General features: G+C 34.2%; 1 protein-coding gene across 1 annotated transcript in view; it reads right to left on the minus strand.

Moving 5' to 3' along the window:
- LOC112454086 (ATP-binding cassette sub-family G member 1-like) overlaps positions 1–16,911 on the minus strand; it is a 28,232-nt gene extending 11,321 nt beyond the window's left edge. The window contains exons 1-2 of the mRNA XM_025015294.1: positions 16,669–16,911; positions 13,388–13,702 (exon numbers count right to left, since the gene is read on the minus strand). Of these exons, the coding sequence (XP_024871062.1) occupies positions 13,388–13,562 (175 nt within the window). The 5' untranslated portion in view covers positions 13,563–13,702; positions 16,669–16,911. The remainder of the gene's footprint in view (positions 1–13,387; positions 13,703–16,668) is intronic.
- Between the last annotated feature and the right edge of the window lie 1,929 nt (positions 16,912–18,840).

Below are 18,840 nucleotides of genomic sequence, written 5' to 3' on the forward strand. Positions count from 1 at the left end.
AAAGTATGCAAATCAACCTGTGGAGTTCTGGAAACCTGTGGAGTTCTGCGGACGGACGAGAGGAAGTTCGAATTTTTTGGACTGCAATAGGCAAATGCTAGCAGAATACCGGTAATATGCCAGCAGATCCAAATATAAATATGCAACAGATACCTGTCCACTACGTCCTCATTAATTAAGCTTATTTTCTAGCAGTATGATTTGCTGCCACAATATGTAAGCGCAGAAACGCAGCAAAAACCATGCACAACGTGTCGTCACAATCTACTATTATATCATGATGTCAGATTTTGGTAGATTTCTGTTTCATTTTCTACGTATATATCTGACACGGCAGATCATGCTTTGCTACTACCAAAATTATGCCAATATGGCATACGGCACACAATTTGTAAATCCTGCTGTTAGCAGACGTGGCTATCTGGCGAAGAGCTTCAAGATCGTTACCTCCAGGAGACGGTAAAACATCGCGGAGGTAACATCTTGGTCTGTTTTTCTTGAGAAGAAGTGAGTCAATTAATAAAAATCCGTGGTATCATGACTGCTGACACTTAAATTGATATTTTACATGAGAGAAGTTGGAAGTTTCATTGATCCAATTAGGCTTGGAGAACAACAAGTTTATTTTATAACAAAATAATGATCCCGCCAAGCATGTCGCAAAAAAAAAAACAGTAAGAAATCTCTTACCTCCCATCACATAAAACTGCTTGATTGGTCTCCACATTCTTTATATCTGAATTCCATCGAAAATTCATGATCGATTTTAGACGAAAATGTGAACAAAACCGGAGTTATAAAAATAATTAGTTTGATGAGCTGCAACGACTTGAAAAATCTCGTTCTTAATCATTTGCATAATCTAGCTGGTCAAAAATATGCCCACAGACAGTTGGCGGCGGTCATTAAGGCCATACAAAGGAGGCCATACAATAAATAACTAAGTTTTTTCAACTATAGATTAAGAGTTATAAAGTGGTCACTTATTTTATCATACACGAAAATACTTGTTTTGGTAAGATAAAGTTATAAGTTCTTGTTGTTGCAAAAATTCTTTCAATTTTTAAAACAAATCTTTAGTGTGATAGTAATCCTTTCAAAAAAGCCCCATAATAAGATGCTTTTTCATTAAAAACATTATAGTTTTAAGAGATTTCTGTGTACGATATGGGATGGCAGTGTTGGGCATCAATCAATTAAAGCTTTAATTAATTAATCAATTGATTGAATATTTAATTGTGGCATTTCAATTGCGATTATTTAATTGCAACTAACCTTTTAATTGCAATTATTTAGTAATCACATTACATTAATAACAAAATTGCAAATCAGAATTATTACATGCTATATTTTATTGAAACTTCTTTGCCTCTTTCCTCGTTTGTCATCTTATGCTATAAAAAAATATATATATTCTCGCAAGGACATATACAAACAGTCAGTAAGAATGTCTAGTCTTTAAAATAAATAGCACACATTAAATCATCATCACAATAAAAATTAATTGTTAATTGCACTGACAATTAAAATTAGTAAATAATTAAATAAGTAGTTTTAATTATAAGGACAATTAACAATTAATTAATTTTAATCATATATCATATAAAACAAATACATACACTCACAACTAACTAATTTAATTGTCAATTGCAATTAACAGTTAAAATTTTAATTTTTAATTGTTAATTGTCAATATGATTTAATTGTGCTCAAAACTGTGGGATAGTTATTTTATTATGCCAGTCACTGTACTTGTGACGTGAAAAATGATTAATTGTACTACGAACGGGCGAATCTTCTAACGTAAGCATAATTTAATATTATTCGATATAGAAGTTGTTTAAAGTACAGACTCGATTACACTTCCGAGAAAAAAAAGTGGGTATAGTATCTTCAGATGTAAAAATATATTATTAGGTATGAAAAAATCTAAATAACATGTAATTTTAAATAATTATATATAATTAGATCCGAAATTTGGCGCGATATGATCTTATCTTTATATAATTATAATCGGCTTGACCTGATTATGACAGGGTGTTTCAGAATTGCGCACGGCACTATTTTAGAGGAACATTTTTTAGGTCAAAATGAACAAAAAAGTTTATATAAATATATGTCTTAAACTTATTTATTAATAAGATATTAAAGAGTAAAGATTACGTTTAACGTAAAACATTTAAAATATGTTTTCGAAGTGGCCACCGTTTTGTTGAATTCTTCTTGCGTGCCAATAGGTCTATAATAAACTAAAACTTCATTCAACCCCATAGAAAATAGTCTAATGGCGTTAGGTAAAGGGGGTTGAATAAAGTCTTTAGTTTATTGTAGACTTATTGAAACGCAAGAAGAATTGAGAAATCGCATAATGGAAGCTGCAGTAACTATTAGGAATATTCCTGATGCCATAAGACGTGCCAGAGAAACATGAATACATCATGCTGCATTCAACAAAACGGCGGTTACTACTTTAAATGTTTTATTGTTAAACACATAATCTTTACTCTTTAATATCTTATTAAGGAGTAACGCCACTCTAGAGTCCCAAAAAAGCCAATTTTTGATAATTTTTTTCAGAAATACAATAATCATAAATGAAAATCGGTTTAATTCTATTTATTATCTATATATTAAAGTATAAAAAAATTTTTTTATTATTTATTGCCAAAATAACGGCACCAGAGCCATTGCTCCAAAGTGCCTTTTTGCGGAAGGCGTCCAACGGGCGGAATTGAAGCTCCTATAATTTCTGAGCTGGAACAAAAATTCAAAGATTTTTGAAAAATATATAAGTTTTTCTACAGAAGTACCTAGGGGAATTGCGAAATATCATTTTTTGTAAGAATGGTCCATGTTGGAAAAAAGTGCTTTATTTTTCGCTAAAAAATGTCGCACAAAATTGTTTATAAAAAAAGTTTTGTTCAACTTATCACAAAATCCCTAGGTACTTCTAAAGATAATGTTATTGTAAAGTTTCACTCAAAATTTCAAGTCAATCGGATAAAAGGTGTTCGAGTTCTGATTCCGCCCGACTTTAAAAAAGCGATTTCGAGAAAAACGCGTTTAAAGTTTCAGTTTCACCATTCACAGATGTGAACGCGGCAGCAGACGGATTACGAAAAAGGGATAATAGAGATTTTTCCGAGCTTTGAAACCAAGTGTACCTTATTTCTAAGACCTTAAATCGTTTAACAAAAAAAAATCGATTTTTTGAAAATTCTAGAGTGGCTTTACCCCTTAATAAATAAGTATGGGACATATGTTTATATGAACTTTTTTGTTCACTTTGACCTAGAAAATATTTCCCTAAAATAGTGCCGTGCAATTCTGCAACACCCTATATATGACAACAGACCTGGTTGAAAATGATTATATATGACAGATCTGGTTGAATATGATTATGTATATATAATCATATTCAACCAGATCTGTTGTCATATTATATAATAAGATCAACCCGAATATGATTATATAAAAATAAGATCATATCGTGCCAAATTTCGGATCTAATTATACATAATCATTATAAAATTACATGTCATTTAGATCTTTTTATATCTAATAATGTATTTTTATAAATATATATAATTTATTAATTAGAAATATCTCGATTTATATAAATTAAAAAAAGTTCGATATTTGCAATTAAATAATTTACGTCGAGGAAATGTATAATTATTTGTAATAAATAATACTTATTTAAAAAAATAAAATATATGATTTATTTATTAGAAATGAAATTTTATTTTGCCGTATTTAAATAAGAGATTTATTTCTGTGAAATAAACTTTTAAATTTTTAAAGCCGGTGTTCATAGATCTTATTTCAAGATCGTCTTAAGTAATATCTTAATACGGCTCTGTGTGTGTGATTGGTTAATGATATCTTAAGATTGTAACTAAGACAGCCTGAAATATAAGATCCGACTATAATGAACGCATGAACATCGGCCCAAGTATTCTTTTTTCTCAGTGTATACTTTGTGCGTTTAATCGTATATGATCGAGTTCACGGTCTTACTTGTTATTGACGTTATCGGGACAACTGGGTTACGCAACAAGAACACGACATTAGCATATATTTCTCAAGTGTCATTCTCTTATCGTCTTCCGCTACATACACACACGCAAATACTTGTAACGCGTATATATACTTGCGCTTTTATTTGTAGGAAATACGATTAAATTAATGAAAATACTGAGGAAATATTTACGTTTTTGCGTAATGCGATAATTTATAATTGTATATAAAAATAAAGTAATTTATATTAACATAAAAATGATAATATGAGTAGTGTAATATGTGTCAAACTAAAATAAGCGGCCGTAAGAATGTTCTGCTTGATTTACTTCGGATGAATGTACTCTTTTACTGTCGGCATTCAAGTACTTTGCCTCACTTATGTCATTTCCCTCGGCAGGCTGCTCTATTAAATAGTTGAAATAACGATATGTACCGCTAAGCTCTCATTATCTTTATTTTTGTGCATTTCACGTGAGTTTGTCCAAGGTCTTAGCTTCTCCACGAAGAGCTGCACAAACAGCAAACGCGGTTGCATTATGCAGCAGCTGATTGTGAATTAGACAATTTGCGCGTAATTTTTACAAGACGGCTATTCTTCTTTGTTTGTCACGCGCTGTCATATTTAACTGACATTATATCAGCATCCATCTATCATTTCCTCGCCTTGTCTCCGCGCAGAAGAAAAAGCGACCGCGACTCGCGCGTGTGTTCCCATCGATGCATCTAACACGTCTCGCGAAAACGTGAGTCACGCTTCAATCGTTATCCTTTGCAGAATCACAAAGAAGGTTTCTTGACCTGAAACTGCCGACTCATGCATCAACCGCAAGTGAAGCGATGCGCACCGAAATCATGAAAAATGTACACGTCGCTTTCAAACGCCCTCGCACCGCGCTATCGTTACGTTTTGAAGTTATCCTTCCCCGAAATCTTTCTCCTTTTTTCTTTGCTGGTATTTTGACATAGAACTACGTCTTTGTCGACAATAAGTAGGGGGTAACATGTAACATTGGGAGCACAGATGCAACGAAAACATGTCACACTTTGAACGTTTATATCTTCGAAACTAATAATCATAGAGTAATGATTAATACGTCATTATATAGCTTATATAGTCCCATTTTCCTTCAAAAGTTTCAAAAGTCTCAAAAAAGGAGGAAGCCAAACAATTATAAGCAAATAATTATGCTCAAGTCTCAACCACTTTCAATAATTCTTTTTTTTCGGCAATTTATTATTAATTATTGGCAACTTTTCTAATTCCATTATATTCTTCAGTCTTTTCTACCCCTATTTCATATATAATACTTTAAGATTTGGTTGATTAGATCCAACTTTATTAGGCTTCTATGTATTTACGTATTCCTAGCAAATTCTAACGTATGTAATTCAAGAACTAATCAATTTTAAAGAATTATATATGAAATAGGAGTAGAAAAGATTAAAGAATATAATATAATTAGAAAAAAATTGCCAATATAATAAAAATCAGACGGGCACAGTAATAACTATGCCGCAACCAACAACGTATTAGAACTACGTTTACTGTCACTAGTTCATGTCACTAGTTCATTAAAGTAACTGTCCTTTGCTGAATACTTGAACATGAAATAGTGACAATTTTTTTTCTCTAAAAGATTGAGATACGTTCGATGTAATTTTCGACAAAAATGTATTTTCAATCTGCACGAGCGAATAGTGTGCATCGCGACGCGATGGCAGGAAGCGATAACCGTTCGGGTCCAATTGGTACACGCGCCGCATAAGCGTAAAACAGATGTCCGTGAATCATTGCCACGCAATTGCGTGAGGAAATTTATAGTTAGGCGCGTGACATATCTCTCTGGCGAACGCGACATGGCGTTATATTTTATCCGCGTCGCATTGAATTATCATCAGCTCGTTTTTATTCGCTGTAACACAGTACTGCAACAGCAATATTTTTCCGTCATTTTACTCAACAGAAGGAAAAATAACGTTAGAGTCGAAGCTCGCGCACACAAATATACGCGGCGATATAATTACAGATTAATTTTCCTTAATTTGCATGTGGAAAAGCTGATCGGATATTCTCGGTATAATTACACATCACTGATCACTTAGTTTTCATGATAATCGCTTAAATTAAACCCATGTGCCTGCAATGTAATTGTAGGAGCTACGTAACTTGTTTTTATTAACGGCTTTGATTGCCAAAGTCTTATGTATGAAATTGCGAAAAAGAAGAAACACTTGCGATTCTGTTTTAAAGTATCTTTTCCTCCTTCATAAGGAATGACTGGTATTAAAGGAATTGATTGTAATTATTTACGAGCTGACAGTTATTTTTCTTCGCCTGAACATTAACGAGAGACGTATAGATTTAAAAAATGTTTGTTGACGCTTCATTATGTAGATGCGCAATTAGCGAATAATTAACATAATTTATCGGTATTCTGACTCTTTGTATTATCTTTAACTTATGTTATCTTTTGTTTCACAATTAAATCAGTAAAAAACATATGCAGATTAATGAGAAATACTGCGATCTATACTGTTATCGCTATTTGCAATTCACGATTATCTCGAATATAACAATTCTACGTTGTAAATCTTAAATTATTAATTTTCCTTAATGGTTTATTAACAATGTTTATATCTCAAACTTTTGCGAAAGAGATATTATTTCCAATGAAGCAGTCGATAAAAATGTGTTATTAATTGCAAGTTATAAAAATCTTCTAACAGATATTACGTTATTTTTTAAATAATTACATCTTATCTGTATTTTTATGATATTGTGTTAACGGAAATGCGAATAAGTAAGTACGATTATATATATATATATGCGACGAGATGTGTCCTCTTCGCCGGGAACAATGATCACTCGTACGAGCGCTTTCCCGCGGAGCGCTCCAAAGGATTCAAGGAAGAATTCAAGAAAGTTCATCTTGCTATAGGTATATATATACTAGTGTTTTTGTCTGGGGACACCGGTAATAATCAAGAATCTTTTAATTTCTTACTTTAAAATTTATGTAAGAAACTGTTGAAACTGTTGGCCTTCTTGTTGAATACAAAGCTGTGCTCTTTTAATCACAGACTCATTTTGCCAAGGTAGATTGAGCTTGTAATTTTTGAAATGCTACTACAATTTGTTCTCTTAAGTGAGCAACAATATTTTGACTATTTATGGCGTAAATTATACTTTTGACATGACCATAAATAAAAATCGAGCGGAGTAGATCCGGCGATTTTAGGGACTAAAAATACTCTTCCGCGGCCAATCCATAATTCGTTGATTTAATAAATCTTGAATAGAAGCAGTCTGTAGCAAGATCCGTTAGTCGAGATATAGTTAAGTGCGTGTATACTTTATAGATTTTCAAAGTTGTTTATTTCGAAAACAAAGCGAAAAGCCTCGTACGAAAAATAATTATTCTACAATTTTGACTTATTTTGGCACGAAGAATCACCTTGTTCTCGGTTGTACTACAAATTACCACCCATCCTGATATACATAATTGTATAAAGTTGTACAGTACTAAATACATAGTTATACAGGGTGTCCAAAACGTCCCGGGACGGCGAAATATCTTGAAAAATATAAGTTGTATAGAAAATTTTTTTAGACAAAAGTTGTAAGGTTTAAAAAGGTTTATTTACTAGTTTTATAAATTTGACCTTAGATGGCACTTCCAAGGTCGAGGTTCTTAATTTTGTTTTTGTTCTTTATTATTTAACTTTTATTATTTTGTTCTATATATTCTTTATAACCTATTTTCTTCTTTATTCTTTATTTTTATTAGTTACAGTCACCGACATATTACCATAAAAAAAGCTCAATAACTTCGAAATAGTAGATCCTAAAATTTGTGTGTTGAAAAGGTCTCGTGAGGAGCTATAAAAATGTGATAAAAAATAAGGAGCCCCGTTTAAAAAATTTATGATAATCTCGAACTGATCTTGACGATACCATCCAAAGTCAAACTTATAAGGCCAGTAAATAGACCTTTTTAAGTTTTACTACTTCTGTCTGAAAAAATTATATATATTTTTCAAAAGATATTTCGCTGTCTCGGGACTTTTCAGATCTAATCTAACCCTGTATAAAACAATATATAACCGTGTATAAAGTAATATAGTTTTTCTTTCAATCTCAAATAAGGTAGCAAAGCATATTTTACAGATTTCCGTTGACGGCACAAACTTTTGCACCCCCTCCTTTAAAAGATTATGACAATTATATTCTTCCAACAAGATTTAGACAAATGTTTTTTTCTGAAATCAATCATTATGCTATAATGGCATATTATGACATTTTTTGTAGTAATAATATATTTCGTTAATAAAGCTATCTTACATTGACAGCAGATCAAGTGAAGGTTACCATATCTGTGAGAGAAATGTCGAAAATATTACGCCTGTATAGAAAGCGAAATGTTACAAATTATAATCGCATTACGTATCTTTATTATAGACCGCAACAAATTTCACGTTTCATCGTTGTGCGGAATTTCTTACAGAAGGAAAAGCTATCATAATACCTTCGCGACATTTTTAGGAATCCGATTTTATCGCATACGAATGTGATTTTTAGGGCGAAACAGATTCCCTGTAATTCTCCTACGTCTCAAATTTACGAGTTGAAAGATTGCCACAGACGCAAGTGTGAATCAATATATTTTTGTCATTAAAGTAATAGATTCGATTCTCTGTTCTGCGGACGCGAAGTAATTTTGTACTCGTCAGTTGTGGCATTGCTCGCGGTTGTTCTCACGTGATATCTAATTAGACGTCGAGAGAGTAAGGAGTCATTGCCTTAAGATACATCCCGTCCAGAGAATTGTCGATGCAGAGCGATAATTATCGATTCAACATCATTGAAATGCACGCCCGTACTATATGTTACTTAACGCATATGACCTACTCCATTACACGCCTCGATGCGCGAAGATACCTGTATTACGGCAAGAATATTCTCCGCGTGAAATGATCTTGACATAAATTACATCATACGTAAACATGTACGTGGGGTGTAGCGGTAGGTGTAGCCTACGGTGAAAGAATAAATCAGCATCGCGGAAAAGGGGCGTCAATGAAGTGCCTGTAGGCATCGACTTTACCACGCTTTTTCTGAAAAGCGGAATCTTCAGGAGAGGAACAAGAAACTCTTGAGAGCAAGAGTTGAATGGAAAACAAATGAAAATTTACATTCTTCACTCGAGCAAGCGGAATACCGACGAAACCACGTAGTGGTACGTGTCTTGATTTTACAACATATCTAATGCGATATCTTTCAAGTCGATCCCCCTCAACAAAGTCTGCATAATTAACTACTCGACGTGTAGCTGCTTGGAAAAAAAATATATATATTTTTTAATACAACTTAGTTACATAATATGTATGTATGAGACTTGATTCCGGATAATTACCAAAAGCATAAAAAAATGGAAAATCTGTAAATATAAAAAAAAGACCAGCAAAGCCAGCAAAACTGCTGTGGAAAAAAAAAATAAAAACAGTTTAATCGGAAAGTGGATAGAAAAAAAAAGAAAAAAGAAAAAACTTAAATTGACAGATCGTTATATAGTGAACGCAAAAATAAACGAATGCAAACAGAAGCCAAAAAAATATAAGCACAAAATCAATCTATAAATAATGAGATTCGGTAAAATGGCTGAGCGAAATGAAGAGGGAGAATTGAAGATTTTATGTCAGATGGTTTAACTGACTACATTGTGATATAGGAAAAGACATCTAAGAAAAAAATAAGTATCTTATTATTTTTCCTATTACTTTTCTCCGCGTGGGTTAAATTCGATTAGATTGGTTTGAAAATGTTATCCAACCGCGGATTTGAAAATAACACGGTCAAGGAGATGATTCGTTTTAATTGATCTTCTTCTGACTGACTAAGTTTTAGAAATATGATATGATGTAATCGTCAGAAAACGAACGGTTTAGATGCATAACAACATAATGGAAGTATCTCAAGGCTGCAATTCCTTTTCTTGCGCAAGTTGCGATAAATCGCACGCGATTTAACGACTTAATATTCTAACGGAAAAGTTAATTTCTTGTCTTGTTAGTGATATGCTTAGAGATAATTTTGTACAATGTACGCGCTATATAAACAATTAAAAATAACTTCAATCAGTCATTTCTATCAATTAATCTGAGGGAAATAAATCGAATACTGAATCTGAGAGAAATGAATTTAATACTAAATTAATACTGAATTAATATTAAATTAATATCGAACTTCGATAAACCGCCACTTTAACCTAATCGAGCTGTTATATCTCCATTGGGGTACTGTCATATCTTTAAGTTCATGATATCCAATGCAGCTAAACTTACACGATTTGCGATTATATCAGGACACGAATCCGATTGTAAACAAGTAATCGGATGACGATATCGCACAAAATCTTATAGAAGAATGGTAACAAAAAATGCAATTAACTTGGCTATTTATTGTTAGCATAACTCACAACTAAAATATTTTTTACGAGTTTGGAACAAAAATGCGATTAAAGATTAAATTGCGTTCTTCTATAGTAATATACGATAGTAAAAGCGCCACGTGTAGAGTCTAAAACTAACATTAAAAACAGATTGTAAAACTTACGCATTCCTTTTTTTCGACATTGTTGAAAAAACAGGATTTATCTGCATCGCATCTGTGCGTCTTCTTATTTATACTTCTTTACACTTTATATCTTTTTGTATGTACATGTGTATGCTCCTATACCTCTTTATTATACTTTTTGTAACACACGAAGTTTATTGTTTTGTTCAAGAAAAATCAAGCATCGCCGTGACGCAAGCAATGTGCGTTCCTTATGCGATACATGACCTAAAATACATTTACAATGTAAATTATGATTGTCTATCTCACTTTATCAAGGATGCCGTTTGTTCACCTGCCGGCGTCTTTATTGAAACGACTGACTTGACTTTTGTTCTGGCGACCTTTGAAATCATAATCAAGCTAACGTGGCAATTCAATGTGCGTACTTGTTTTTTGCTTTTCTTTTTCAGTTATGACATTGATCGAGAATTCTATATTTTTAAATATTCGAAAGGGATTATCGAAACGCGTTAATCATTAATTCGTAGACAGTAACAGAACAGTAAGAATTTTCAGGTAATTATTTATATGTCCATCATTGCAGAAGGATTATTTTTTGAAATAATTTAAACTTGCGGCAAAGAAGTTTGAGTTCATATTCTGCAGAAAATTACATTTATTCTTTAATATTCTCGCCAATGTTTAATTGATAATTAAGAAATTATTATTATTGCAATATTGATTTTGAAAAAATTGCTAAAACTAGACATGCTCGCCGATGTAGAGCATGAAAATTCTTTTTCATTGCAAATTGAAAGTTGCGCTGTACTTTGTTCAGGCAAATCATTCATCAATTAATTGACAGGCCGCTATCTGTAATTATATAGTTTGATACCATGTAATACTTGCTACGCAATATCTCCCGATTACATATCTCTCATACATTTCAATCATCATATTATCGAAAACAATGACATTTAGTTCATTTTTCCTGATGAAAAACAAAGTAATAAGTAGTGATATTTTATTATTACAATTGTGACGCGATGATTCGTATACTAGTTGCGAAACATAGTTTTAAGCAATTGCAATTTACAAAAAAATATACAACGCGAGATAATAGCAATTTGGCAAGTATAAAACAAATACTGCATGCCTGAAATGTTGCTGTAAAGTGCATGAATTGCGAGATGCTATTCTTTAATTAGAATAGATTGCCGTTTTGATATATATAAAAATGTTTATATTAATATTAAGCATATCACTCCGGGAAGTACGGCCGTCAGCGTTTCCTATAATTAGTACACTCTTATTAGAAATAAATGTTCTAATGATATAATGAATGTAATCGAATGTTTCGATTATTATTGTCTGTGGTATATAAATCGCAATCTGAGATTGCTTTAGGGTACAGAATAAATAGCTTTGCGTAAAACAATACTTTGCAACAATTTTCTTTTACCTATATTGCATAACGCATCGTCATGTGTTATTTATCTCTTGAAACTTACTTTTTATTTTATCAGTAATTGTAGGAATATAATCGGTGATTACCGGATTCCCAGAAAAAAGACTATGCCGCGTCGCGAAACTATTTATCCCGCAGACAAGAAACAATTCTTATCAAGTATTAAATAATTTGAGATCTTAAATTATCTATCTATTAATTATCTACTAATTATATTAGTCTACGATATTTTTAAAGTGTGATTGGTTATCAAATTCCAAAAAAGAAGAGTATATTGCGTTATGAAGCTATAAAGATTTGGCGCATGCGAAAAAAATTCCGCCTTATAAAGTAAATAACGTAAAACCTTTAGCATGAATCACGCCAATCATGTATTAATCTTGAAACGTGATTGATTACTGGATTCCTAAAAAAAGAAGACTATACCGCGTTGGCTATTGACTATTCCGCACGTAACGAAACTATTCTGACTTAACCATTAAATACACAGCTTTGCATATACATATTTAGCGACTTTTCGATACTCTTTATACTCTTTCTTATGAAGTTTGAACTGAAAACGCGCGGCTTTGTACATCTCTTTGCACATCTGTTCTCACATTATTACAAAAATAGTCCAAAAAGAGTTCAAAGGATTCAAACTAGTAAAGAAGAATTTTTTTTTAATATTTTAGGATTCTTTAAGTACTCATTATTTATTTAAAAAATAGTCAGAATTCTACAAAAAATTGCGCATTTAATGGCTAAGATTAAATAATTGGAGAATTTTATCATTAATTATACTAATATACTAATATCGTATGTCTCTTGAGAGGATGCTGCATAGTGGCAGTAATTACTGACATTTTTTTGAACACACAAAACTTTGAATTGGCTTTACGGAATTGAAAAAACTTTTTTACAGAATTAAAGTACGCACAAAAACGGAGAGTACGCATCAAAAATAAAAAAAAAATAAAAAAAAATATATAATTTTGTTATCGATTTCTGCGGTCGACTCGTGACAACATTTGCTGCACATAAAAATTTAGACTTTGTACGTATAAAATAAGCATACAGCGCCATCGGAATTACACAAAAGAACAATGTTGTGCTTTCAGAAATGATCCTAGAAGCTTTAGTATAAGAGAAAAATGTATCTGAAAATCTCATATGTATGTATGCGTGCGGAGTAGTATTGCGTGTAGCGAGAGATGGCGCAGCAATCGAACAAGGACAGATGTCATTTCGTTAGACAAAGACAGATATAGAGAAAACAAAATTAGAAATGTTGACATTATCGACATCGAGGAAGTTCGGCCGTCACTCCAGCATTCCCTTAAGAAAAAAAGATTTATTACCTTTCCGAGAGCTCGGCACTGAGAATGTCACATCATTGAATTCAATATCCACCGCAGCCATTTTGGAGAGATACGACATACATGTAGTGCCGTTGCTATTGTTGAAGGCATCTTTCGCACTCTCGTGGACGCCGTTACCGGTTCCATTTACGTTGTTTTCTGGAGTAAGGTCCATGACGATTTTCCCACACCGGAATTCTCGAGATCGGTTTATCTTCAGCTGGCAGCTGTCATCACGCGATACTTTCTTTCGCGGTACAACGAGTCGTTCGGCATCGACGGGAAAACGATGCGGGCGGAAAGAAATGATTTTAACTGAAAGCAAACGGACAGAAAAATGAGTGTCAACGTAAATTCAAAGAAGAAGAAAAGAGGACAATGAAGTTTCGCGCGCTCGAAAGCGTGGTTACCAATTTGACATTGTGAAGAAAAAAATGACACTTGCAAATATCCAGATAGCATCTTTAAGACATCTTTAAAATATCTTCAAGTCTTATATTTCGATTTTAGACATGCGTGCTGTCTGGGTATCTTAATATGTTCTTCTTTTGACAGATGAAAAGGATTGTTCGGAGCTCTGCGTTTCGTCATATTCGCGAGTTATGACAGCATGCGTGTTTTACAGCATTTAGAATGTTCCTGGAAGTCTCCTTTCATAAAGGAAACAGACCGTTTTTTTCTTCTTTATTTTTTGTCATCTTTTTTTACATTTCTTTTGAAATCTCCGACGGCGATTACGCGTGGCCCTTAGACGTGAATCGCCACGTGTGAATCGCCACGTGTATTATAAAACGTACGTAATAAACAACCAAGGTGAACGACAGTCGTTCCAGAATTTTACATGACACGCATGCGCGATGCGCCACTACGGAAATCTTATGCGGCGCATTGAACTTCAGCCGTGTGAGTGTTCGATATTCGATCGAGCATCCGCGACGTCCGTCGGTGAATTACGGCTAATAAACACACATACGTGAATGCGCGCGTGCCCTCGCGCCCCCGTCAGAGACGATAATGTGTCTAGCTGGATTTAGAAATGAAGGTCAAGGAGACGTCGAATAATTGGCTCTTGGAAGACACTCCTGACATAAAACTTAATTCCTTCTATCCCTTACAAAATCGGTACAACTTATTTAAGATAGGACACGTACGCCGACATTCGGTGACGTAGTCGCCTCGCGTATGACGTTGTGTACGACGCAATTACGAAATTGTGCGTCTAATATCCACTTCTAACAATCTAGATTGACTCTAATCTCGGTTTAACTTACTTTTTATCTTCTTTTTTAATTCTTAGAACCAGAAAAAAATATAAAACTCCAAGTTAAACCGAAATTAATCTGCATCTGCTCGAAATTTGGCCTTTTTTAATTGTTTTTGCTATTTGCTTCATCGAGCGTAATTTTTTCGTTATTTGTTAATCTGCATTGGTGGAAATGGACATTTATAAAAGTGTTCACGAGATCGTGTTTTTTCCATCCCGTTTTCATTTCGCACTCCGGATTAGGGCTGGTGATTTGACATGCGTATTAAAATCTTCGAAGATCGAAATTTCAAAGTTTCGTAGAATAAAAATTATATAATTATTAATCTAACATAATAGTAATAGTACTACAATAAACACAAATATAAAATTTATAAAATTATATGACAAAATCTGAATAAAATTTCTAATGTTGCAATTATATGTCGCTTGTCGCAAATATATTTTTCAAAGCTTCGAAGCTTCGAAGATACCTTAAACTTCGAAGGTTTGAAGTTAATTTCGAAGCTTCGAAGCTGTCGAAGAGCAACAGCCCTACACCGGATGCGAGAATTACCTCGACGGGTGTACAATATATGACTGTGTTTTACGAGCCGCGTTGACTAACTCGGCCTTCCGCCGAGTTTATTCCACTGTCAGGTTTAGTCACGCACCGCGATCAAAGGGCCTGATTTATTTACGATCCGCTATGACCGGCGAGGGCAACGACGTGACGTCGTCGTCCTCCCGATCCCGTGTCGCGGCCGCAACCCTGCCGGCTGCAACGACCGTGCTCTCTTCCGGTTTTACCGCCGCGCATTGTGCGGTTTCAGGAAAATCTATTTCCGCGTAACGCACGTGCACGCGAAAATCACGCGGCGTCGTGAAGATTATATAGAATTGTTGGTGCACGCGTTTCCGACGTGTGACGTGCGGCAGCATATTTCGTGGAACTGCGCTTCAAATTCCTTCACGATTTTTTCTACGTTTTTAACCATAAGCAGCCAAACTTATATTTTCGAGTTCTTAATTCTTCACACTCCGGTCTGTGAGACCGCTCGACTTTGTCGCATTGTTATTTTCATTCTAATTAATATTTTTAAGCTTGTATTGTAGCTTGAAATTGGAAATACAGGCTCTGAATAAAATGTTTATGTGATAATATCAGGTCAAGAAAATGATTTGAATTTAAACTGAACTTATTGTAAGGAAACTAGAAAATTATGTTATTTGGTGTAAACTAGAAAACCGAAAAACGTTCAGCGATCCACTGGACCGGAGTGTGGCGAGCTAGGGTTAAATTCGAACGCCATTCCAGACCACTTTTCCTTTTAACAATACTGAATTTCACACTCGATTTGACACATTTTCTTTATTCATCACGAGTTGCGTGTGCAATTAGTATTAAGATAAGCAAGTAAAACGTAAAAAGAGCGTGGGTAAGAAGGAAAAATAAGAAATGAAAACGATAATCAGCAATCAGCACAAAATTCGTTGTCTTCGTAACGTATCCTATGCACAACCGCACATTATCTTGTTTTTTTATTTACAATATCTTTTAATTGTTTATCAACATTTCCGTTGCGCAAAAGATGCAAGGTTCCACAAGTTTTACATTTTTTCCTTCGCCTGCAAATTCTTTAAAAAATTCTTTTGTCTTTTCACGCATTAAATTTCAACTTTGTCTTCCCAACTAGCTCTTAAATTCTATTCGAATTTAGTTGAAGTAAAAAAAAAATAGTTATTCACTTGTAATGTCCGAAATGTAGTTTCTCAAACTCTCCGAACTTGGATTATTCGCGACTGGAAAATTACTGGCCCGTTCAGGCATTTTAAAATAAATATATCGCGGAACTGAATGATAAAGTCCGTAGATAAGAACGTTCCGGAAGTGGGCCGATGATTCTGCATCGCGAATGATCGATTTAACGTTTAACGGTCCCGTTGTCTTGCTGGAATAATACTTCAATTTTGCTCCGATTTTTCGCTATTGCTGGGAAATTACGGTAGTTATCGAAGTTATACGCGAATAACTCACGTTGTCGAACCCGCGGTTCGTCAATTTGCACGATCACACTGCTGGGTGAAGGAGGAACCGCAGTGGCGGCAGAACGTTGCAGAACGTCGGCGTACCGCAACCAGCAACGGCCGTAGACTGACTCGGAAATAACGTTGGCTAGCTCCCGCACGAGCTATATCTCTCCCGTTGGTGTATATGTACGGCATGAGCCTCGCAACGAGCGCTCCTCGTTACGCTGCAGAGACCGTCGCACGCGGTGTGGTACTGTGGTGGGTGTCATGATGATCAGCTTCGTAGTTTGTGCGATCAAAATACGGGATGAGGCGAACGAGGCGCGGGTGTCGCAGCATTTTTGACGTCGATCGGCCGGGTTCCATGGGCGGGAACAAATGATGCCTTTTAGCGCGGACGAAACGGCGGCTTCCGAGTTTTGTTGGTTTGGCGCCATTGCGCGAATATCGATTTCTTTTGTAGTCGCGTTTCCGCCAATTTTTGCCTTCTACGAAATTTAAACTGGTTGTTGGAGTCGTCTGTTTCGGAGATCAATTTTTCGCGGTGCGTCGCGTGGCCTGTTCCCACTAATGGCTCTAATCGGCTTTAATTTTTAATTTGTATAAAAAAAATCAAAGGAAATTTACATGCATAGTGTGTATTTATCGTACGATGGCTGATGGATAAAAACGAGAAGAGGAAAGAAAGGAAATTGATATATCTCATCTTTATTATCTATTCGAGCTATTTGTTCATCCTACATACTAATAACACTTTACCGAAATTGAATGAATAGGCTTTATTGTTCCATTGAATGAAAAACAAGTTTATTCGATGATAACATTTATATCATCTGCGAGCGATAACCACATATAGCAGTATATATAATATATATATATTATTTGCAGGAAATTTTTTGCTGTACGCTATCTTAATGAGATAATTAAAAAAAAATGCGTGATAATTAAAAAAATTGCGTGTTTTTAGTCTCTTACCGGAGAACTTTCCGGAGAGAATAAAATTATTTTTAAGCACCTCAGGGTGACCCCTCCCCTCTCCTGGTCCTCTGTTTTACATTTTCGTATACATTATCGATAGAAGTTCAGTATTCGAAATAACTTGTCCGCTTTTCATTAATAAAATTTCTGTAACCGTCATCAACATTACGTATTTTAAAATTATTAAATACTGATGTATAAACAAGCGTTTACGTCAGCTTGTAAAAGCTCGTTGAAGAGTTGCTTACCTTGTTTATCTTTTTACAATTCTACAATGATTATACCGAAGGAATCTCATTTACTCCTTTTGCGGAGATCAGTCATATAAAAAAAATTTCTATGACGCTTATTCATCGCTTCCGTCTATAGAGTTTATCTGATTTGTATATTTATAGTTATCTGATTAATTTAGTCATCGTATCACACATATAATAAACTCAAACCGATCGTGCGTTGATCGCACTTCAGAATGTACGCAAATCAATTATCGAAATTTTCGCGTGATGACGATTGATTCGTACGTAATCAGTAACTACTTACGTTTAAGTAGTCACCGCACACTTCTCTCTATCGATCGATCGATCGGGGTTATAAAATCTTTTTAAGAAATCGCGAAGATTCGGCGACAGATCATCGCGTTGAATGAGAAATTGACAGTCGATCTTTATGGCGCGAATCTCCACGGCAAATTGGTGTTAAACATAACATATGATAATCTAGGACAACGATAACAGCGTTTTCCGGTAAAGGTATAACATGTGCGTTGCTCTCAGTTGATGCTCTCTCCACGCGCGCGTTCGCAATACGATGTATTAATCTCGATACTTCTTGTTATTTATTTTAACTAATGCCAGTAAGTGATACTAGAGTAATACACGGTGTTGATGGTTACGAACTCATAATTAGCCTCGATATAAGTATATCGCCATCGATTATGCCGTAGAGTTTTATAAAAAAATTATCAGCGCTTGTGTCCGTGTAGTCGAATCTTATCGCTGTTCTTTTACATTAATTGATGTCACCGACTTCATAATCATTCTTTAATTATTTAAATATCTGAGTTGTGATTACTTTGCAAAATATCAAAACACATCAGCAATAATATATAATGATTGTACCACTAAAAATACAGCTACTTTAAAACAATGCAAATTGAAGGACTTTATTTTTACACCACCTGCAAATAAAATATTTTACTATT

Source organism: Temnothorax curvispinosus, unplaced genomic scaffold, assembly GCF_003070985.1.
Source record: "Temnothorax curvispinosus isolate PA1 unplaced genomic scaffold, ASM307098v1 QBEX01004775.1, whole genome shotgun sequence".
Classification (NCBI taxonomy): domain Eukaryota; kingdom Metazoa; phylum Arthropoda; class Insecta; order Hymenoptera; family Formicidae; genus Temnothorax; species Temnothorax curvispinosus.